At 37.4% G+C, this 22,367-nt stretch overlaps 3 protein-coding genes across 7 annotated transcripts; all 3 read right to left on the bottom strand.

The window, feature by feature from the left end:
• Window positions 1-725: 725 nt before the first annotated feature.
• On the bottom strand, window positions 726-15,757 carry LOC128619743 (uncharacterized). Of its 2 annotated transcripts, none has more exons than XM_053644135.1 (7): window positions 15,001-15,757; window positions 14,593-14,895; window positions 14,160-14,483; window positions 13,945-13,977; window positions 3,927-4,034; window positions 3,777-3,808; window positions 726-2,800 (listed from the first exon to the last, which is right to left on the bottom strand). In XM_053644135.1, exons 1-7 carry the CDS (start codon window positions 15,041-15,043, stop codon window positions 2,537-2,539), a joined length of 1,107 nt encoding a protein of 368 aa, XP_053500110.1. In that variant the 5' UTR covers window positions 15,044-15,757; the 3' UTR covers window positions 726-2,536. The 2 variants fall into 2 exon arrangements, with proteins under 2 accessions (XP_053500110.1, XP_053500109.1); XM_053644134.1 differs by lacking the exons at window positions 726-2,800; window positions 3,777-3,808; window positions 3,927-4,034 and adding exons at window positions 10,470-12,265; window positions 13,261-13,292; window positions 13,411-13,518.
• Window positions 6,242-10,047, bottom strand: LOC128619744 (uncharacterized). 3 transcript variants are annotated; one of them, XM_053644137.1, is made up of 7 exons: window positions 9,445-10,047; window positions 9,053-9,355; window positions 8,575-8,904; window positions 8,305-8,406; window positions 7,911-8,012; window positions 7,631-7,672; window positions 6,242-7,330 (listed from the first exon to the last, which is right to left on the bottom strand). In XM_053644137.1, the coding sequence occupies exons 1-7, from the start codon at window positions 9,482-9,484 to the stop codon at window positions 7,320-7,322; spliced, it is 930 nt and encodes a 309-aa protein (XP_053500112.1). In that variant the 5' UTR covers window positions 9,485-10,047; the 3' UTR covers window positions 6,242-7,319. The 3 variants fall into 3 exon arrangements, with proteins under 3 accessions (XP_053500112.1, XP_053500111.1, XP_053500113.1); XM_053644136.1 differs by having other exon boundaries at window positions 7,635-7,672; XM_053644138.1 differs by lacking the exon at window positions 7,631-7,672.
• An 839-nt stretch (window positions 15,758-16,596) lies between the features above and the next one.
• On the bottom strand, window positions 16,597-21,687 carry LOC128619915 (CMRF35-like molecule 8). Of its 2 annotated transcripts, none has more exons than XM_053644424.1 (7): window positions 21,028-21,687; window positions 20,620-20,922; window positions 20,188-20,517; window positions 19,978-20,037; window positions 18,141-18,239; window positions 17,984-18,015; window positions 16,597-17,045 (listed from the first exon to the last, which is right to left on the bottom strand). In XM_053644424.1, exons 1-7 carry the CDS (start codon window positions 21,068-21,070, stop codon window positions 16,785-16,787), a joined length of 1,128 nt encoding a protein of 375 aa, XP_053500399.1. In that variant the 5' UTR covers window positions 21,071-21,687; the 3' UTR covers window positions 16,597-16,784. The 2 variants fall into 2 exon arrangements, with proteins under 2 accessions (XP_053500399.1, XP_053500400.1); XM_053644425.1 differs by having other exon boundaries at window positions 20,188-20,365.
• Between the last annotated feature and the right edge of the window lie 680 nt (window positions 21,688-22,367).

Below are 22,367 nucleotides of genomic sequence, written 5' to 3'. Positions count from 1 at the left end.
AGAATAAGTTAGGAGAATATCTGACCTGAGATAAGGTAGAGGATGAAGATGAGGAGGATCTTCATCCTGGAATGAAATTCAGCGTCACGTCACTTCTACTCCTTTACTTCTATTGAAATGTGCTCTGTCTATCTCAAGAAGGAAAGTTCTACTGATTCTCTATTTGCAGTCTGCTGTCTTTCAGCTTTATCAATTCTGTCATTTCCTCTTTTCTCACAGTGCTGTATTCGTCAGTGATGCAGATCTGCATGAGCACCTCCCAGAGTTCTTTCGGACATACTGTTTACTTTGTTCAATTGATGTATTTGTTGACTTGTTGCCCTTTTTTTGGTTGTTTTTTCAGTTACATTACATTGCAGCATTTGGCAGACACCCTTATAAAGAGTGACTTACAATTATCTCATTTATACAGCTGAGGGCTAAGCGCTTTGCTCAAGGGCCCAACAGTGGCAGTTTGGCAGTGCTGGGATTTGAACTCTCAACCTTCCGAGCAGAACTCCACCGTCTTAACCGCTGAGCTACCACTTCCCTGGTAGGGCAGCTCAGGTCTTTGTAGATACCTTTTTTTGTTATGTAAGTTAATGTCCAGAGGATTATAAGCACTCATTGCAGTGACGCTCTTAAACACTAAGATCTGCCTGGTTTATTTATTTATTTATTTATTTATTTATTTATTTATTTATTTATTTATTTATTTAAGAATGATATGGAAATTAGAGGAAGGAAAGAACCACAAGGTTAGTTTTATTTCCCTGATTTCCTTTAAACTCTGGAATGCTGTCTGTGATTATATCATTCAGTAGGACGTCACTGTTGGTGGGAGTAAAATCTGGTGTTCATTTTTCTCTCACTTGTAAAAAGGATTTAGTGTAAAATCACATTACAGTTAATCTATAGAGGCACAACTCTAAATTACACACTGCTTGTAAAGTTAGTGCTCGTGAAAATGATTCGAAATATTCATTATTTTTAAACAGTGTGAAAACGTTCCATTTTTTACATTGTATATATTCTATATTTGACTATAGATCTGATATATTCATCATAAACACACAGACGTGTCTGGATGTTTTCAGTTGTTTTCTTAAAGATGAAATACAAAAGGCCATTTGAGATGAAATCCTTTAGCGTCACCTTGTGGTAAATTCATGCAGTGAGGTCTGTAAAATACAGAAATAAGAATTCTGGTTATTTTTGTTTGATGTCAATTTTAACTGAGAGAGAAATCAAATGTAATTAGAATAAATATGTGATACAATCCTTCTTTGAATCAGCAACTACGATTAGTGAAATGAGTCAGGGATTTATGTGCACTATTTGGTTTACCAGGTCATTTGGAAACAGATGAAAAAATGTATCTACTGGTTCTGTTCCCTCAACATTCAGTTTACACTTTCCTAAAAAAGGAGGCAGGTTTCCCTTAAACTGCTTGTCTTTGGTTTTCCAAAAACTTGTTGATCCTTCTTTATCTGGCTGCCATTCATCATCATCATCATCATCATCATCATCATCTTCATCATCATCACTGTCACTATCCTCACTTGACTGACTTGGAATCTCATCTACAATCCTGTAGGCTTCTCTATTTCATGCTACTCTGCAAAATACAAAAATCAATATACTAATTAAACCATAGCGCTAACTGCAGAAAATGCTAATAAATAAATAAATAAATAAATAAATAAAAACATCAAATTATATTATAATGATAGATCAGTTGAAAATTAAGCAAGAGCAAAAAAATTATTTAAAAAAATTATACGTATGTTCGCACAAATAAAGCTGTGCTATAACTTGACTGGTGCATGATGTCCACTTTAGTGGACACATGATTAATCATGGGTGTCTAAAATCTATAAATCAATATTTGAAAAATATCCCCAAAATATTATTCCTTAGCTATTACTTGATGATGTCATCAAAGTATTATATGTTTTGTTTTTTTGTTTTGTTTTTTACCTCAATGGTTCTTCTTTTGTAGAAGGATTGTACAGATGTTCCTGAAGTGGTCAGGCCATCTGAAGTTATGTCGGCCATCTTGGATATCAAGGCATTTTTTTGTAATTACAAGTAGTTGCCACAAGGTGGCAACCAATGGTATACTGAATCAGTGTCCACTCTAGTGGCTGTTATGCGGTTGTTCTATTGAAATCCTTGCAATAGCCAGAAAATGGCTTTTGAATAGCTGTCCACTGTAGTGACCACTATGCATGAAAGGACTAGGACGGTTCTCTCAGTATTGTCACATCAGTTCAGATTCCTCCTCACAACCTACTAAAAACCATTAAGATATCCATAACTAAACTTAAAGCCAAATAAGAGTTCACATATGGATAGTTACATTAGGAAATGGTACATTTAATGTCATACCAGGCGGCATTTATTTGTTATTTTACTACAGCAGCATGTTCAAAACTGCCAACAAAATGATATCGGTTATGAAAATAAGATTTTTATTTATTTAATACTGCTGTGCTGTTTGTATGATTAAATGTAAGAAATTATGAATGAATATTTTGTTGAAAACATAATCAAATTATTCCAGTCCTGAGTGGTGTTGGACAGTGGCGTATTCAGTGGCAGATTCCTCCTTACTGAAGGTGACTGCAGCATCATCTGGATTCTTCTGGAAACTCACAGTGGTGTAAGTGAGATTTTGGTCTTGGGGTGGTTGTACTGTGGAGGAGATCTCTTTATCAGGGTTAGTGGGTGATGAAGCATTCATATAAATGTCAGTATCTGAGTCAGAAACATGGTTGGTGTGGTTAATCTCCTCATAGATCCAAGCGGCATGGGGGACCTGAGAGTGGACAAGAAAAATGTAGAAGAACATGTATAATGTTTAAAAAAGTGATGCAAAAACTTGTTCAGTGTCCTGTACACACACTGTAGCAGGTGAGGACGGGGTTTAGCATGAGTCTGCAGCAGGTAGCATTGCAAGGATAAGCTGTATTCCATGTATATTCATATGATTTCTGTTTCCTGAGCAGTGAGTGTGTGAGCTGAACAAACAAGCTGCAATGTTATTTGCTTTGAAAACTTTTGCAACACCGACTGCCTACCAAGCCCAGGGCATGAGATTATATTATAATGCGCATGTGTGCTTTTATCCTGTGTCTGTTGTGTTTCACCCACTGCCGAAAAATAGTTTTGCTGTTTTCATAAGTCAAACTGGAAAAAAAAATATTCTCACTAGATTTAGAAAAATGACTAAATTCCAATCACATGTAGATTATGAAGGGCTTCATGGCACAGCTGGTTTGCCTTTATTGCTGCCCAGAAATCTCCATAAAAGGCAAAATAGCTCAGAGATCTGAAAAGCACAAAATGATGATTAATGATGGTAAAAGAGTGCTTTCTAAGTGTGATGTGTGCTAAACCTTCCAGTAATGCAGCTCAGCCATTGCAGTGTGACCATACCCACACACACACACTGACACTTACCACACCTCCCTAACCACATATATAGATGTGTGTGTGTGTGTGCATGTATATATATATATATATATATATATATATATATATATATATATATATGTATGTATGTATGTATATATATATATATATATATATATATATATATATATATATATATATATATATACACACACACACACACACACACATAAACAAACTTGAAAGTTATTGTAGGATATGAACATTTTTCTGAACTAACTGTGATTTCATTAATACCACTCACATTTTTGTCTTATATTGATAAATAAGGCCCACTGTTACACACATGTACAGTAACACATTCAGACATAAATGCTGACCTGGTTATTGTCGTTGGATGAAGGTGTTAAACCTGTAATTGTACACAAAAGAAATGGCTCAGTTTATTCCAGTTGACATTGACTGCAGTTATAAAATCTTATCTCTGATGCAGGATGTCATTTTTGCGTGTTATAGAGAAGAAACTACACCTTGTCTTCTCTTTTGTCTCAGTTTGTAGACCATCAGTGCAAATCCACCAATCAGCAGCAGAGCCACACAGACACACACACTGATGATGATGGTGACAGTGGAAGTTCCTGGAGACAGAAACAGAGACATTACAGAACAGGAACAAACTAAACATGTACATTACCATAATCTTTATACATAACCAGTAACATGATAGAAGCTGTAACTGTGCTTCCTTGTTACTACAAGCTGTTTACACGTTGCTAGATTAAAGATAATTCCGGTATTCATATTCCGTTTCGGTCGGGAGTCGCTCGTTCTCGCGACTACTCTTTGTTTTGTTAATTAAAGGGGCGTGCTCAGATGTGAAGCACCGCAGTATTTAAGAATTAAGAAACGCTGAGGCGGAAGCGTCAGCCCTCGTCGTGTAAAGATCGAGCTCGTGTAAAGACCTGCGAGTCTACCTGCAAGGACACCAACAAGAAACCACTCGCGCTGCTAAGTATACTTTTTCCCCCTTTATTCCTCTTGCGGTTTACCTGTTTACACACATTAACTTGTGTCATCAGTTTATTCCTGTTATTTGCCACAGGCGCAGACCGCCGCACACTCCCCTGAAAAGTACGCAACTTGGACAACCTACGATCTCTGGATGTGGCCTCTGCAGATTCCTTCTCATTCACTATCGGACTTTGGAACTGCCGATCTGCCGTCAACAAGGCAGATTTCATTCCTGCCTTTGCAACCCACTTCAACCTCAGAGTGCTGGCTCGGACTGAGACCTGGATCCATACTGAGAACACTGCCACATCCGCTGGCCTAGCCTCCAACTTCAACTTCCCAACTACCTCACGTCCCAACAGACGAGGGGGTGGTACAGGTTTGCTTCTCTCCAAAACATGGAAATTTACCTGTCTTTCTCCCTCTTGCTCCTATACTTCCTTTGAATTTCATGCTGTTACAGTCACTGACTGTATGATGAACTGCACCAGCAACCCACAAAGCTGGCAAACAGCTCAACCTCATCCTCACACGTAATCGCAGCACACACAATCTTCTCATTACTCCTCTCCACACCTCTGACCATTCCTTTATCCAGGTCTCTATTTCTCTCCCCTCACCCCCTGTGTAACAACCCACACAACCTGAGCTCAATTTTGCAGTTTGCACAGGCAGCAAGCAGCAAGCCATTTGAACAGGAAGCGAGCAGCAAGCGGTTTGAACAAGAATACTTCTCCTATTATGGGTATGAGAGCTAAGTTACTTATTTAACAGTCATGTTATTCAGAGCCTGAATGATGTCTGTAAATTCAGCGTGAGCATTTCTTCCCATCTTACATCATGCAACATATCTCTGGCCTGCTCAACATGATGCAGGCAAAAACACATAGGCTTAAAACGTATTTGTTTACTCACGCCTACCCTGACTAGTCTCTCTATTATGCTAATTCCCAGTCCTAATAATCTTTTCCCTCCCTCTCTCCTTCTGCCGAGCCACACACGATTTTATTGAGATACTAGAGATCCTGATCCTCTCTGATCTCCGGACCTGCCTGATCCGTTTCGGATGTCCTTCCTCTGGATGGAGCTCTCATCTACTCCAGTTCTATACTGCTGGGACTACGACTGCTTCTCTGGCCATACAGAATTCATATAAGTCAATAATGAACTTTTTCACATTATCTGTTGTTACCCAGATGAGGACGGGTTCCCTTCTGAGTCGGGTTCCTCTCAAGGTTTCTTCCTCTTAAAACATCTTAGGGAGTTTTTCCTCACCACCGTCACCACTCAGTGGCTTGCTCAGTTGGGATAAATTCGCACCTTTAATATCTGTATACCGTGTTGATATTTCTGTAAAGCTGCTTTGAGACAATATCTATTGTAAAAAGCGCTATACAAATAAAATTGAATTGAATTGAATTGAATTTGATCAAGAGATCTATGCATCTACTGTTTTAATATTATCAACTGTTCATGCACCCATTCACTGGATTCAATCTCAATGTCCAGTTGTTGGGGAGATATTCCAGAGAGCCGAGGCCCATATCTCTGGGCGAGCCTCCGAGAGGGGAGACCAGGCTTCAGGAATGTTCGTGCAGCTCTCCTCCTGAACTCCCAGTAGGGGGTTGGATGCTTTGGGCCAGGTTCTCTGATTGTGTCACTTTCTCTTGGAGCTCCTTTTCTTCCTTTCCTCTCTCTCTTTCTCTGCTTTCTTCTTCCATGCCTCTTTGAATGATTGATGCATTTTAGATTAGATAAAACAAGGTATTTAGATCAAATAAGAAGTTACAGGCTCCACTTACAGTGCTGAGAAAAATGAATGCTGTGTTTAAAGGACAGGAAGTGTGTTTTTATTGATATAGAGAATTTCACTGACATATAACAGAAATACACAATTAGATATAGACAGTTATTTCGAATATAGCTCTCCTTCTTAAGCCTCAACAGCGTAATCAAAACAGAACGTACCATGTGTTGAACGAGATCACAGCACTAAATGGGTTCATATTTAAACTGTAATAAAGTAACTCCTATAACAGATCAGAATAAAGCACAGTAATGTCATGATATAAAATGGATAACTAGCTAAGAAACAATTAATTAAGTAATCATTACAACAACAACAACAACAACAACAACAATAATAATAATAATAATAATAATAATAATAATAATAATAATAATATCATGTATCAGTCATTATACATCGATAATGTTTCATTTATATAGATAATAAGTTTCATAACACCTTGCTCACAATCATCACTTTATATTTAACTAAACAAATGTAAAAACTACAAGAAACAAAGAGAGTGATAGAGAGAGAGACAGAGCGCGTGCGAGAGAGAAGGAGAGCAAGGGAGAGAGAAAGAAAGACAGAGAACGAGAGAGAGGGAGAAAGAGAGCAAGAGAGAGAGACACAGAGAAAGAGAGAGACAGAGAGACAGACAGCAATAGAGAGAGAGAGACAGAGAGTGATAGAGAAAGACAGAGAGAGAAATAGAGAGAGACAAAGCGATAGAGAGAGAGAGAGAAAGACAGAGAGAGAGTGATAGAGAGAGAGAGAGAGAGAGAGAGAGAGAGAAAGACAGAGAGACAGAGAGAGAGAGAGAGAGAGAGAAAGACAGAGAGAGAGAGAGAGAGAGAGAGAGAGAGAGAAACTGGCTAGCAGTCCTCCAGAAACTGCACCTGATCAAACTGGCATGGATTTATGATCAGCATTCTTTTTTAGGTTACAGTCCTATAAAGAGCTGAAGAGAGACACACTACAGCATTGGGAGTTGAGGCACTACGAGGCAGCTCAGAACATTAAGAATAACAGCTCAACAGTCTGATTGGTTTGTGTCCTGGTGCAGATTCATATTGAGCTCATTCTGAAATTTTCGTACAAATTAGCTGAATCGGTGTTATGATCAGAAGTAACCTGAAAGCAGAAAAATAAAGATAATTGTCACTCTAATCCTCTCACAGTATTGCATTCAGTGTTCAGTTTAACATTATCATGTGTTGGATATGAATGAGATTTCCCTAATTACATTCACAATAATTCTGTTTCAATAGATTACATTATAGAATTATATCATATTCCATAAACAAGTCATAAATAATGCTACACAGTAACTTGAGGAAACTCTCTCTCTCTCTCTCTCTCTCTCTCTCTCTCTCTCTCTCTCTCTCTCTCTCTTACACACACACACACACACATGGACATGGACACACTTACTCACTGGTTTATTGTCTTTACACTTGGATGAAGGTGTATAATCTGTAATTGTACACAAAAGACATAACACTCTCAATCACTCTGTGTGTGTGTGTGTGTGTGTGTGTGTGTGTGTGTGTGTGTGTGTCTGCGTGCGTGTCTGTGTGTGTGTGTCTGCGTGTGTCTGCGTGCGTGTGTGTGTTTGTGTGTGTGTGTGCGTGCGAGTTTGCATGCATACGTGTGTGTGTGTATGCGTGTCTGTGTGTGTGTGTGTGTGTGTGTGTGTGTGTGTGAAATGTACCTTGTGTTCTCTTGAGTCTCAGTTTGTAGATCATCAGTGCAAATCCTCCAATCAGCAGCAGAGCCACACAGACACACACACCGATGATGATGGCAGAGGAACCTGGAGACAGAAACAGAGACATTACAGACCAACCAGGAACAGACCAAACACACCATCTTCATACATGACCATAAACACATATTCTGTAGTGTGTGTGTGTGTGTGTGTGCAGTAGAGCTGCTGGTCTGTTCCTGGTCCTTTTTGTATGTCTCTGTGCTGGTCTAATGATGTAAAGTTGCAGAAAAGGACAGTAGAACCTGCAACATCCTGGTACCGAACTCCTCTGCCTGTAACACTTTATACATGAATACAGAATGAAAGAATGAGTTATGTATAGAGAGTGAGTTCTTACTGAAACACACTGCAGATGGAGTTTCTGTCAGTGCTGCTGAGGTCGTCATGTCGGTGCCTGTTGTTGTTGTTGGTTGAATGCTTGTGCTCAATCCTATTGTACCTAAAATATAAAATTGCACAAATCTTGGACACATTAGCTGTTTATAACTTTTAAAAAGGGCCATGACTGAGATAAAAGTCTAATACTGTCTGTACACACAGGTGTAGTTCTAGTGAGAATTAATTGTCTAGACGTTTATTTTCAAAATGACAAAAATAAAAGTTTCACCTGTTACATGCAGCTGAATCTCTGTACAGTAGGAGTAATATCCGACTGACCCATCTTTGTTCCACACTCCAAATAAATAAAATACTCCATCAGCTTCTCTCACATCGCTGAGGTTCACTCTGAGAACTTTAGCACTTTTGTCATCAGAAATGGAGAATCTGCCGTTCTGAAGTTTTGTCTCAGTATCGAGAACTCGTGCAATATTCATGTCGTCATCCAGTTTGGTGACATACTTGATGTTTCTTTCATACTCCCCTGGATAGTTACATGTGATGGTGATATTCTGCCCAACATAAGCTGTCTTTAATTTTGTCCCAGCACAACAAGAATCTGTCAATTATACAAACAGGACAATAAATAAATGACAGTTGATAAGCTTTATAGATGTGTAATACCTTATTATTGTTTTGACTTTGTGTACATGCTAAAAAATATTTCATAGTTATTACTAGCACAACAAGGTTAAATATTTAATCACCATTAACAACTTTTAGGTTCACCGTGGCGTTGCTCTGATTCTCCAATCCAAATCTGTATGTTCCAGCATCCTGTGGCTTCAGCTTTCTGATCAGTACTAGGAATAAGTTATTTGTGTTTGAATACAAAAAAAATCTTCCTTCTTGTGTTTGGTGGCGTTTGGTCTCAGCACGTATTATATCGATGCAGTCGTTTTCTTTCACCTTACAGATATATTTACTATTGCTTGTGTACCAGTTGATATTAGATATCATAGTGACACTTCCTCCTGAGTAACCAATCACATCAGAGCAGTCTACTGGACCTGTCAATCAACAGAAAATCTCACTCATTTATATAGTTCACTCATCACATGCAGTTACTAAAGGAGAATAAGTTAGGAGAATATCTGACCTGAGATAAGGTAGAGGATGAAGATGAGGAGGATCTTCATCCTGGAATGAAATTCAGCGTCACGTCACTTCTACTCCTTTACTTCTATTGAAATGTGCTCTGTCTATCTCAAGAAGGAAAGTTCTACTGATTCTCTATTTGCAGTCTGCTGTCTTTCAGCTTTATCAATTCTGTCATTTCCTCTTTTCTCACAGTGCTGTATTCGTCAGTGATGCAGATCTGCATGAGCACCTCCCAGAGTTCTTTCGGACATACTGTTTACTTTGTTAAATTGATGTATTTGTTCACTTGTTGCCCTTTTTTTGGTTGTATTTTCAGTTACATTACATTGCAGCATTTGGCAGACACCCTTATAAAGAGTGACTTACAATTATCTCATTTATACAGCTGAGCAGTTGAGGGCTAAGCGCTTTGCTCAAGGGCCCAACAGTGGCAGTTTGGCAGTGCTGGGATTTGAACTCTCAACCTTCCGAGCAGAACTCCACCGTCTTAACCGCTGAGCTACCACTTCCCTGGTAGGGCGGCTCAGGTCTTTGTAGATACCTTTTTTTGTTATGTAAGTTAATGTCCAGAGGATTATAAGCACTCATTGCAGTGACACTCTTAAACACTAAGATCTGCCTGGTTTGTTTGTTTGTTTGTTTGTTTGTTTGTTTATTTATTTATTTATTTATTTATTTATTTATTTATTTATTTATTTATTTATTTAAGAATGATATGGAAATTAGAGGAAGGAAAGAACCACAAGGTTCCGCAAGAACCGCAAGTTTTATTTCCCTGATTTCCTTTAAACTCTGGAATGCTGTCTGTGATTATATCATTCAGTAGGACGTCACTGTTGGTGGGAGTAAAATCTGGTGTTCATTTTTCTCTCACTTGTAAAAAGGATTTAGTGTAAAATCCCGTTACAGTTAATCTATAGAGGCACAACTCTAAATTACACACTGCTTGTAAAGTTTAGTGCTCGTGAAAATGATTCGAAATATTCATTATTTTTAAACAGTGTGAAAACGTTCCATTTTTTACATTGTATATATTCTATATTTGACTAGAGATCTGATATATTCATCATAAACACACAGACGTGTCTGGATGTTTTCAGTTGTTTTCTTAAAGATGAAATACAAAAGGCCATTTGAGATGAAATCCTTTAGCGTCACCTTGTGGTAAATTCATGCAGTGAGGTCTGTAAAATACAGAAATAAGAATTCTGGTTATTTTTGTTTGATGTCAATTTTAACTGAGAGAGAAATCAAATGTAATTAGAATAAATATGTGATACAATCCTTCTTTGAATCAGCAACTACGATTAGTGAAATGAGTCAGGGATTTCTGTGCACTATTTGGTTTACCAGGTCATTTGGAAACAGATGAAAAAATGTATCTACTGGTTCTGTTCCCTCAACATTCAGTTTACACTTTCCTAAAAAAGGAGGCAGGTTTCCCTTAAACTGCTTGTCTTTGGTTTTCCAAAAACTTGTTGATCCTTCTTTATCTGGCTGCCATTCATCATCATCATCATCATCATCATCATCATCATCACTGTCACTATCCTCACTTGACTGACTTGGAATCTCATCTACAATCCTGTAGGCTTCTCTATTTCATGCTACTCTGCAAAATACAAAAATCAATATACTAATTAAACCATAGCGCTAACTGCAGAAAATGCTAATAAATAAATAAATAAATAAATAAATAAATAAAAACATCAAATTATATTATAATGATAGATCAGTTGAAAATTAAGCAAGAGCAAAAAAATTATTTAAAAAAATTATACGTATGTTCGCACAAATAAAGCTGTGCTATAACTTGACTGGTGCATGATGTCCACTTTAGTGGACACATGATTAATCATGGGTGTCTAAAATCTATAAATCAATATTTGAAAAATATCCCCAAAATATTATTCCTTAGCTATTACTTGATGATGTCATCAAAGTATTATATGTTTTGTTTTTTTGTTTTGTTTTTTACCTCAATGGTTCTTCTTTTGTAGAAGGATTGTACAGATGTTCCTGAAGTGGTCAGGCCATCTGAAGTTATGTCGGCCATCTTGGATATCAAGGCATTTTTTTGTAATTACAAGTAGTTGCCACAAGGTGGCAACCAATGGTATACTGAATCAGTGTCCACTCTAGTGGCTGTTATGCGGTTGTTCTATTGAAATCCTTGCAATAGCCAGAAAATGGCTTTTGAATAGCTGTCCACTGTAGTGACCACTATGCATGAAAGGACTAGGACGGTTCTCTCAGTATTGTCACATCAGTTCAGATTCCTCCTCACAACCTACTAAAAACCATTAAGATATCCATAACTAAACTTAAAGCCAAATAAGAGTTCACATATGGATAGTTACATTAGGAAATGGTACATTTAATGTCATACCAGGCGGCATTTATTTGTTATTTTACTACAGCAGCATGTTCAAAACTGCCAACAAAATGATATCGGTTATGAAAATAAGATTTTTATTTATTTAATACTGCTGTGCTGTTTGTATGATTAAATGTAAGAAATTATGAATGAATATTTTGTTGAAAACATAATCAAATTATTCCAGTCCTGAGTGGTGTTGGACAGTGGCGTATTCAGTGGCAGATTCCTCCTTACTGAAGGTGACTGCAGCATCATCTGGATTCTTCTGGAAACTCACAGTGGTGTAAGTGAGATTTTGGTCTTGGGGTGGTTGTACTGTGGAGGAGATCTCTTTATCAGGGTTAGTGGGTGATGAAGCATTCATATAAATGTCAGTATCTGAGTCAGAAACATGGTTGGTGTGGTTAATCTCCTCATAGATCCAAGCGGCATGGGGGACCTGAGAGTGGACAAGAAAAATGTAGAAGAACATGTATAATGTTTAAAAAAGTGATGCAAAAACTTGTTCAGTGTCCTGTACACACACTGTAGCAGGTGAGGACGGGGTTTAGCATGAGTCTGCAGCAGGTAGCATTGCAAGGATAAGCTGTATTCCATGTATATTCATATGATTTCTGTTTCCTGAGCAGTGAGTGTGTGAGCTGAACAAACAAGCTGCAATGTTATTTGCTTTGAAAACTTTTGCAACACCGACTGCCTACCAAGCCCAGGGCATGAGATTATATTATAATGCGCATGTGTGCTTTTATCCTGTGTCTGTTGTGTTTCACCCACTGCCGAAAAATAGTTTTGCTGTTTTCATAAGTCAAACTGGAAAAAAAAATATTCTCACTAGATTTAGAAAAATGACTAAATTCCAATCACATGTAGATTATGAAGGGCTTCATGGCACAGCTGGTTTGCCTTTATTGCTGCCCAGAAATCTCCATAAAAGGCAAAATAGCTCAGAGATCTGAAAAGCACAAAATGATGATTAATGATGGTAAAAGAGTGCTTTCTAAGTGTGATGTGTGCTAAACCTTCCAGTAATGCAGCTCAGCCATTGCAGTGTGACCATACCCACACACACACACTGACACTTACCACACCTCCCTAACCACATATATAGATGTGTGTGTGTGTGTGCATGTATATATATATATATATATATATATATATATATATATATATATATATATGTATGTATGTATGTATATATATATATATATATATATATATATATATATATATATATATATATATATATATATATATATATATAACACACACACACACACACACACATAAACAAACTTGAAAGTTATTGTAGGATATGAACATTTTTCTGAACTAACTGTGATTTCATTAATACCACTCACATTTTTGTCTTATATTGATAAATAAGGCCCACTGTTACACACATGTACAGTAACACATTCAGACATAAATGCTGACCTGGTTATTGTCGTTGGATGAAGGTGTTAAACCTGTAATTGTACACAAAAGAAATGGCTCAGTTTATTCCAGTTGACATTGACTGCAGTTATAAAATCTTATCTCTGATGCAGGATGTCATTTTTGCGTGTTATAGAGAAGAAACTACACCTTGTCTTCTCTTTTGTCTCAGTTTGTAGACCATCAGTGCAAATCCACCAATCAGCAGCAGAGCCACACAGACACACACACTGATGATGATGGTGACCGTGGAAGTTCCTGGAGACAGAAACAGAGACATTACAGAACAGGAACAAACCAAACATGTACATTACCATAATCTTTATACATAACCAGTAACATGTAAGCTATAGTGTGTATGTGTGTAGATTAGAGCTGCTGATCACTTTCTGCACTTTTTAAAATCCTTTCTGCTGGTGTAATGATGTCATGTTGTAGAAGAAGGACATTACATCCAGCAGTATATTGGTATCAAACTAGGATTAACCAGGAACCTTCAAATCCAATTAAGTTCCAGTTACTGGTGTTTAGCCCTAAAAAACTGATCCCCTGAATTTAACACACCGATGTCCTCATAATAACACACTGATCCCCTGACTGATCCTCTGACTGATCCTCTGACTGTCCATGTTTAATATGAATACAGAATAAAAGAGTGAGTGTTATGTATGAGTGAATTCTTACTGGCTGCATCAGATGAGATTTCTGTTGGTGTTGCTGATGTCATCATGGAGGTAGTGGTTGTTGTGTAAAACATGAAAGAAACAATTACACAGTAAATCCTAGAATTTTAGTCATGACTTTAATACTGTCCTGTAAATCACACATATGTGGTGTTAGTGAGAGCTGTTAGTATAAATATTCATACATCTTTAAAACAACATGAATAAAAGTTTCACCTGTAACATGTAGCTGGATCTCTGTGAAGAAGGAGAAATACCGGACTGAGCCCTCTCCGATATACGCTCCACATAAATAAACTTCATCATCAGCTTCTCTCACGTCACTGATGTTCACATTGAGAACTTTAGCACTTTTGTTATCAGAAACGGAGAATCTGCCATTTTTTGATTTTATTTCTAGAATGTTTGTAATAACACTGTCTTTATCAATTTTTATGATATGCTTGTTGTTTTTCTCATACGCCGCTGGATAGTTACAGATGATGGTGGTATTCTGTCCTTGATAAGCATTCATAATGTTTGGCCCAGAACAACAAGAATCTGTCAATCATACAAACAATAACATGATAAATCTCAGTAGCCGTGTAATGCCTTAATGATGCCTTCATTTTGTTTTGTATGGATAAAATGTTTCAGTTTTAATAATAACCATTAACAACTTTCAGGGTCACATCAGTGCTGCTCCAAGTTCCCACACCAATGCGGTACTCTCCAGCATCCTGTGGCTTCAGCCTTCTGATCAGCACTGACAATAATCCTTCTTTTTGTCTATAAAGTCTGAATCTTTCCACTTGAACATTGCTCTCTCCAGTGTTTGACCTTAATATATATGTGCACATTCTGTTTTCCACTTTACAAATATAGTTACTATTTACTGAACTCCAGGACAGTTTAGAGACCATAATGACGCTTCCTCCAGAGTAGCCAATCACATCAACACAGCCCACTGGACCTGTCAATCAAAAGGAAATCTTACTAATGCTTATAACTCTAGCTAATACGCTCACAATCCATGACAAATAACTTCACATGTGGTTAATAAAAATGAACAGCTGACCTGATATTAGTGAGAGGGTGAAGATGAGGAGGATCGTCATCATGGACTCAAGGTTCACTTCACTTCAGCTCTTCTGTCGCTCTTTCCAGCACACTGAGAAATGTTCTAGTGGACGTCTCTTCGCTGTTATTTCCCAAAGGTCTGTATGTCATAAGGAATTTCCTCATTTAGACAGGATCTTGTGTGTTGGTGTTTTATATGTACAGTTTTTCAACACACCACTAACTTCCTCTATATTACTGTATGTGATTTCTGTTGGTGGTTATAACTGCCTTTTCAAAGTGTGTTCACTAAAACTTTTTAAATAATGGCTGTAATACAGAAAATGATCATTTATCTCATAAAAACCAGATCTATTTCCTGCACCTTCAGTACTACACCAGATATAATCTCGATATCTCTATGTTCAGAGAGCACTTTTACTCTGTTACGTCGGTTTTCTTTAATGCTGTTGTGCAAGACTCTCCACATGAGCACTGATTACAAAACTATACTATTATCTAACTTATCTTCTTCTCTGTATTTATTATTAAAGTTACAAATGGACAACAAACAAGCTATTATAAAGGGAATAAACAAGTTATTTTGGGTCCCATCCACACCTGTAATCCTTGGCCATCCATACATAGCAGTGTGATGAAGATGTCAGGTGGAGCATCCACAGCATAGGGCTTTAGAGCTTATGTTTAATTTTTACCTCCTGTTCATGCCTTCCCTCTGTCCTGTTTATTGCTTAGCATTCCTCACTTTATCTAATTATTCTCCTTTACCAGCTATTATTATTATTATTATTATTATTATTATTATTGTTGTTGTTGTTGTTGTTGTTGTTATTATTATTATTATTAGTAGTAGTAGTAGTAGTAGTAGTAGTAGTAGTAGTATTGTTGTTGTTGTTATTATTATTATTATTATTATTATTATTATTTACTACATAATATGTATATAAATTCATCATCTAACAATAAAATCTGCATGAAGCCAGGATGTTGTCACTAAAATTACACATATATAAAAGCAAGAGTTTTCCTTCCAACATTCCAACAATCATTGCTCTGAAATTAGTTTAACTTGCTATGTATTTCAAGTTGCACACTCTTTACACATGTCTAACAAGACAAACATACAGTATAACACATATGAAATATGTTGTGAATATACAGTGTTTTATTATTAAATATGAACCATTCATATTAACCTTATCAGTTCAGTGAAAATTAATAAGCAGCTTCCTACAATTTATGATCACTGAAACATCCACAGACAAAACATTTAAAATTGAATTATTATTTTTTTTGATGAAGAACTGCTCACATGCACCTTGATTATTAAAGTTAAAATAATTTATTGTTTGTTTTTCTTTACATGAATTTGCCATCAAATTTCACTCAATATGCAAGTACACTTATAAAACTGATATTTATATGGCATAGAGTTTCACTCAGGTGTTACGATGCAATCTTCACCTAATACCACTTCATCATGTCACCAACATTTCATTCACATATAGAAGATATACATTCCCCCCCCCCCTTTTTTTTTAACATTACATCACAGTTTTAAGTTTACATTATTGACATGAATTAAACATTACAGAAGTACAGAATAAAACACGATGAAGCGAGCTGTTATTGGAAAATAATCAATTATAGGGAGTTACTATTGCCAGCCTGAGGTGATTATATTCCAATAACATCATGTCCAATCTTTTACCACAGCAATTCACCACAATTACATTTTTACTTTGCATCACAATTAAAAGAATAAATAAAAAAAAGTAAGCATTAAGAATACAGGGTGTGGTAAACGGAGTTAGTCTGAGTTCTAGGATTCAGACATTGGTAGTGTGAATATGATTGGTCGGTGGTGTAAGTCAGAGATGTGTAGCCTGAATCAGCTTGGTTGGTACGGGGGTCCAGTGTTTGGTATGTTGAATCTGATTGGCTTGTAATTGAATGCAGATTCTGATGATTCAATCTCATTACACTGTTCAAGTTTTCATATGGGGGTAAATTATCCAGGTCATTCTCATAATCAGAAGAAGCCTAAAATAAGATAAATAAATGACTGTTACTTTTTAGTGGTGTGGGATGGTAGAATATCCTTCACTCCCACAAACACAGCATTAAGAGTTGTACAGTTTTCAATATATTCTATATTTTATGGCCCTGCCCTGTGCTATTGTTTGTCATCCATAAGTGGAGCCAATTATTCAGGGAATTCATGGAATCTGATTGTGGTCAGAGAATCGTATATCAAGGTAGGTAAAAAGGTTTAGAGACTGAAATGGTGAGAAAATTATGATCCAGACTCATTCAAAAACCTTTTACAAACAACTGATTTGTAGCACCTTGATGAATATCAACATCCTCTCATAAGCACGTGACATATATCAACATAGATTATCATACTTTCACGAGACCACTCTGTAGGACATGTTCGGCACCATCATAACCACACCCACATCTCCACTGCACTATTTGAACAAGATTGATATGTAATAAATACTTTTAACTCATTCTTAAACGAATCAATCCTAGTGTTTTCATGACATATGATTAGGCTTAGAAGGTTCATGAAATTTTGGTCTCATCAGATTCAGAGAAGAGATTTTAGAAACTGTTGATTAAAGGTTAATCTATATATTGATTAAACTATATTGATTAATGGCTATGCTTTGCAGATTCATGACATACTATACTGTTAGTTAAATACTTTATGCCAATTTCGGTTCCAGAGTGTAACACTACAAAATGCAAGCCACTGTAGATAGGTTTGTTGGCTTATGAGTATTGTAGTAATGTGAGAGTACAGAGATCCCACCCCCAAGATCTTGGTTAGGCCACAAGACCTCAACATTTTCCGCATATCAAGCATGCCTACAGCATTGGGACTTTAGGGGGCTGCTGCCCAAACAGCCTACATCAAAATCTCATGTTGTTACACACATGTAGGTTTAACACAATCAGACATAAATACTCACCTCTTCATTGTCTGTGGATGAAGGTGTTGAATCTGTAATTATACAAATGGCTCAGTTTCTTCCAGATGACTGCAGTGATCAAATCCTATACATGATAGAATGTGTGTGTGTGTGTGTGTGTGTGTGTGTGTGTGTGTGTGCGTGTGTGCGTGTGTACCGTGTGTTCTCTTGTGTCTCAGTTTGAAGATCATCAGTGCAAATCCTCCAATCAGCAGCAGAGCCACACAGACACACACACCGATGATGACAAAGAAACCTGGAGCCAGAAACAGAAACAATACAGAACCGGAACAGACCAGACACACAATCTTCATACACAACATGTATTTTGTAGAGTGTATGAGTGTACATTAGAGCTGTTGGTCAGTTCCTGGTCTTTTTTAATGTCTGGTGATATGAGTCATGTTGTAGAAGAAGTGGTTAGAACTAACAACACTGGGTACCAAACGGAGATATGAAACCAGGAACCTTCCATCTTTAATCATGTTCTAGTTCCTGTTGTGGAGCCCTAACACACTGATCTACTGATTATAACACACTGATCCCCTGGCTGTAACACACTGATCCACTGACTGTAACAAACTGATCCCTGACTGTAACAAACTGATCCCTGACTGTAACACACTGATCCCCTTGGCTGTAACATACTGATCCCCTTGGCTGTAACACACTGATCCCTGACTATAACACACTGATCCCCTTGGCTGTAAAACACTGATCCCTGATTGTAAAACACTGATCCACTGACTGTAACAAACTGATCCCTGACTGTAAAACACGGATCCCTGACTATAACAAAGTGATCCCTGACTGTAACACACTGATCCCTGACTGTAACACACTGATCCCCTTGGCTGTAACACACTGACTGTAAAACACTGACTGTAAAACACTGATCCCTGACTATAACACACTGATCCCCTTGGCTGTAACACACTGACTGTAAAACACTGACTGTAAAACACTGATCCCCTGTCTGTAACACACTGATCCCTGACTGTAAAACACTGTTCCCCTGACTGGAAAACACTGATCCCCTTGGCTGTAACGCACTGATCCCCTTGGCTGTAATACACTGATCACTGACTGTAAAACACTGTTCCCCTGACTGTAAAACACTGATCACTTGTCTGTAACACCACTTATCCCCTGACTGTAACACACTGGTCCCCTGACTGTAACACACTGATCCCCTGACTGTAAAACATTGATCCCCTGACTGTAAAACACTAATCCCTTGTCTGTAACACACTGATCCCCTGACTGTAACACACTGATCCCCTGTCTGTAACACACTGATCCCGTGACTGTAAGAAACTGATCCCTTGTCTGTAGCACACTCATCCCCTGACTGTAAAACACTGATCCCCTGACTATAACAAACTGATCCCCTTATCTGTAAAAAATTGATCCCCTGAGTGTAGCAAACTGATCCCCTGATTGTAAAACACTGATCCCTTATCTGTAAAACACTGATCCCCTGACTGTAACACACTAATCCCCTGTCTGTAACACACTGATCCCCTGACTGTAACACACTGACTGTAAAACACTGTTCTCCTGACTGTAACACACTTATCCCTGACTGTAACACACTGTTCCCCTGACTATAAAACACTGATCCCTGACTGTAAAACACTGATCCCCTTGGCTGTAACACACTGATCCCCTTGGCTGTAACACACTGTTCCCCTGACTGTAACACACTGATCCCCTTGGCTGTAACACACTGACTGTAAAACACTGACTGTAAAACACTGTTCCCTGACTGTAACACACTGATCCCCGGTCTGTAACACACTGATCCCCGGTCTGTAACACACTGATCCCCTGACTGTAACACACTGATCCCTGGTCTGTAACACACTGATCCCCGGTCTGTAACACACTGATCCCCGGTCTGTAACACACCGATCCCCTGACTGTATACACATGCATTTGACATGGATACAGAATTAAACAGTGAGAGGCATGTCTAATGAGTGAGCTCTTACTGAAACATTCAGCATCAGATGGGATTTCTTTTGGTGCTGCTGATGTCATCATGTGAATTGCTGTGTAAAACAGGAAAGAATAAAATAACTGTAAATCATTCTTCTTTGATCACTAAGCATGCCTTTAATGCTGTCCTGTAAATCACACCTATTTAGTGTTAGTGAGATCTGTTTAAAACATCTTTGAAGCAACAGGATTAAATGTTTCACCTGGAATGTGTAGCTGGATCTCTGTGAAGAAGGAGTAAAACAGGACTGAGCCCTCTCCGATATACACTCCACATAAATAAACTCCATCATCAGCTTCTCTCATGTCACTGACGTTCACACTGAGAACTTTAGCACTTCTGTCATCGGAAACGGAGAATCTGCCGTTCTGAGGTTTTGTCTGAGTGTTAAGAATGTGTTTAATAACACTGTTATTATCGAGTTTAATGATATGCATGGAGTTTCTCTCATACACTGCTGGATAGTTACAGATGATGCTGGTATTTTGTCCAAGACAAGCATTTATTATTTTTGGCCCAGAACAACAGGAATCTGTCAATCATACAAACCAGAAAAAAAACATCTTAATTTCATGTTGAAGGGACAAAAAAAGTATCAGTTTTAGTAATAAAACATGGTTAAACATTTCCTCACCATTAACAACTGCCAGGTTTACATCAGTGCTCTTCCCAGTCTCTACTCCTATTCTGTATGTTCCTGCGTCTTGTAGCTTCAGCTGTCTGATAAACACTGTCATATATCCTTTTGTGTTTGAATACAGCATGAATCTTTCTACTATAACATGGTCCTCTTTGGTGTTAAAATGTATTAAATCTCTGCAGGCTTCTTTTCCCACCTTACAAACATATTTACTATGTCTTGAATCCCATTTTAGATTAGAGATTATAATGACGCTTCCTCCCGAGTAGCCCTTTACATCAGAGCAGCCCACTGGACCTGTCAATCAAAAGGAAATCTTTACTAATATTTAGAACTCTATTAATACACTCACAATTCATGATAAATAACTTCACACATGGTTAATAAAAGAGAATATCAGACCTGCGATCAGAGAGAGGGTGCAGATGAGGAGGATCTTCATCATGGACTGAAGCTTCACTTCATTTCCCCTTTCCAGCACACTATGAAATGTTCTACTGGAGTTCTCTTAGCTGCTGTTGCCCAATTTATTCCTCAGTAATTTCACAAGTAATTTCCTCTTTTGGTTATATATTTGTGTGTGTGTGGGTGTAGGTGTGTGTGTCTGTCTGTTGTGGTGTTTTTACATTTTCATTTCCATCTTCTCAACACTCTCTAACACACTGTTAATCTCCTCTGTATTACGTGATTTAGTCATGGTGGTTCTATCTGTCTTGTTTAACGTCTTCACTAAACCTTGTCCCCAGTGATGACTGGGCGTGACATTACCTGGGAAGGCTAAAGAATTCTACTACCTATCAGCAGGGCCATAACCAGGATCAAATTATTCGTGAGGTCCACATTGTAGAGATGTTTCATAATCTTAGCACAACATGAGAGCTAAACATAATGAATAATTCAATCGATACAACTCAGAATTCGGCTGAAAACCATCACTGTCGTCACTGCTGATCGGATCTTGGAATGCAGTTCGGTTACATTAGTTACATACTACATACTACCATCACTACCATTATCAGGACATCGCTGTTTCCACAAAGAATTCGACAATGCAGGCTGTGAGTTACAAACCTCCGTAACTTATTGCTGCTATTATGAAACTCTTCAGGTTGTGCCTTACAACACGTCAAGTCAAGGAAGCTTTATTGTCACAGAAGTAATGTAGTTACTCCAGAATCATAGTGGCATATGTCACATGAAAGAAAGTTTGACAGGAGGATTAGTAATTGCTATAATCAATAAATGCAAAGTCAATAATTACAGTAAGTACAGACAATAAATTATAAAAAAAATTATAAGATATACAATAAACTACATAGTGAGGAATACAGTAAACACCAAATTCAACACATTCTATTGCAGAGTAGTATTGAACGTGTACATTTCTGAGCAGTGTTTTTTATATATATATATATATATATATATATATATATATATATTCAACACTGTAAAACCGGATAAGTTCATTAATCTCAAAAAATTTGAGGAAACTAATTACCTCAAAATTTTTAAGTTTCTTTAAGCCAGATACACTTAAATATAACAAGTTTGTTTTACATTTTTGTTGTATTTAAGTGTATTTGGCTTAAAGAAATTGATTGATCAACTTAAAAATTTTGAGGTAATTTGTTTCCTCAAATTTTATGAGTTAAATGAGCTTCGGTTTTGCAGTGCGGTTTTACAGTGAATGTTATTCTTCCAGCATTGCAACAAACGATACTCTGAAATTAATCCAACACAAT

The sequence above is a fragment of the Ictalurus furcatus genome, chromosome 15 (genome assembly GCF_023375685.1).
Source record: "Ictalurus furcatus strain D&B chromosome 15, Billie_1.0, whole genome shotgun sequence".
Lineage (NCBI taxonomy): Eukaryota > Metazoa > Chordata > Actinopteri > Siluriformes > Ictaluridae > Ictalurus > Ictalurus furcatus.
Note: the sequence above shows the minus strand (reverse complement) of the source record. Positions and strands in the feature narration are given on the sequence as shown.

What these genes read in the sequence shown, in the direction of transcription:
- LOC128619744 (XM_053644136.1), bottom strand. Translation starts at nt 9,484, where the DNA reads ATGAAGATCCTCCTCATCTTCATCCTCTACCTTATCTCAG. An exon ending in CATCCTCTACCTTATCTCAG is followed by an intron (nt 9,356 to 9,444) that starts GTCAGATATTCT and finishes GTTGATTGACAG; the next exon opens with GTCCAGTAGACTGCTCTGAT. An exon ending in GAGACTCAAGAGAACACAAG is followed by an intron (nt 7,673 to 7,910) that starts GTACATTTCACA and finishes GTACAATTACAG; the next exon opens with ATTATACACCTTCATCCAAG.
- LOC128619743 (XM_053644135.1), bottom strand. Translation starts at nt 15,043, where the DNA reads ATGATGACGATCCTCCTCATCTTCACCCTCTCACTAATATCAG. An exon ending in GACCCTGAAAGTTGTTAATG is followed by an intron (nt 14,484 to 14,592) that starts GTTATTATTAAA and finishes TATGATTGACAG; the next exon opens with ATTCTTGTTGTTCTGGGCCA. An exon ending in GATCCAGCTACATGTTACAG is followed by an intron (nt 13,978 to 14,159) that starts GTGAAACTTTTA and finishes TGATGACATCAG; the next exon opens with CAACACCAACAGAAATCTCA.
- LOC128619915 (XM_053644424.1), bottom strand. Translation starts at nt 21,070, where the DNA reads ATGATGAAGATCCTCCTCATCTGCACCCTCTCTCTGATCGCAG. An exon ending in ATCTGATGCTGAATGTTTCA is followed by an intron (nt 18,240 to 19,977) that starts GTAAGAGCTCAC and finishes TTCTGGCTCCAG; the next exon opens with GTTTCTTTGTCATCATCGGT. An exon ending in CATCCACAGACAATGAAGAG is followed by an intron (nt 17,046 to 17,983) that starts GTGAGTATTTAT and finishes ATCTTATTTTAG; the next exon opens with GCTTCTTCTGATTATGAGAA.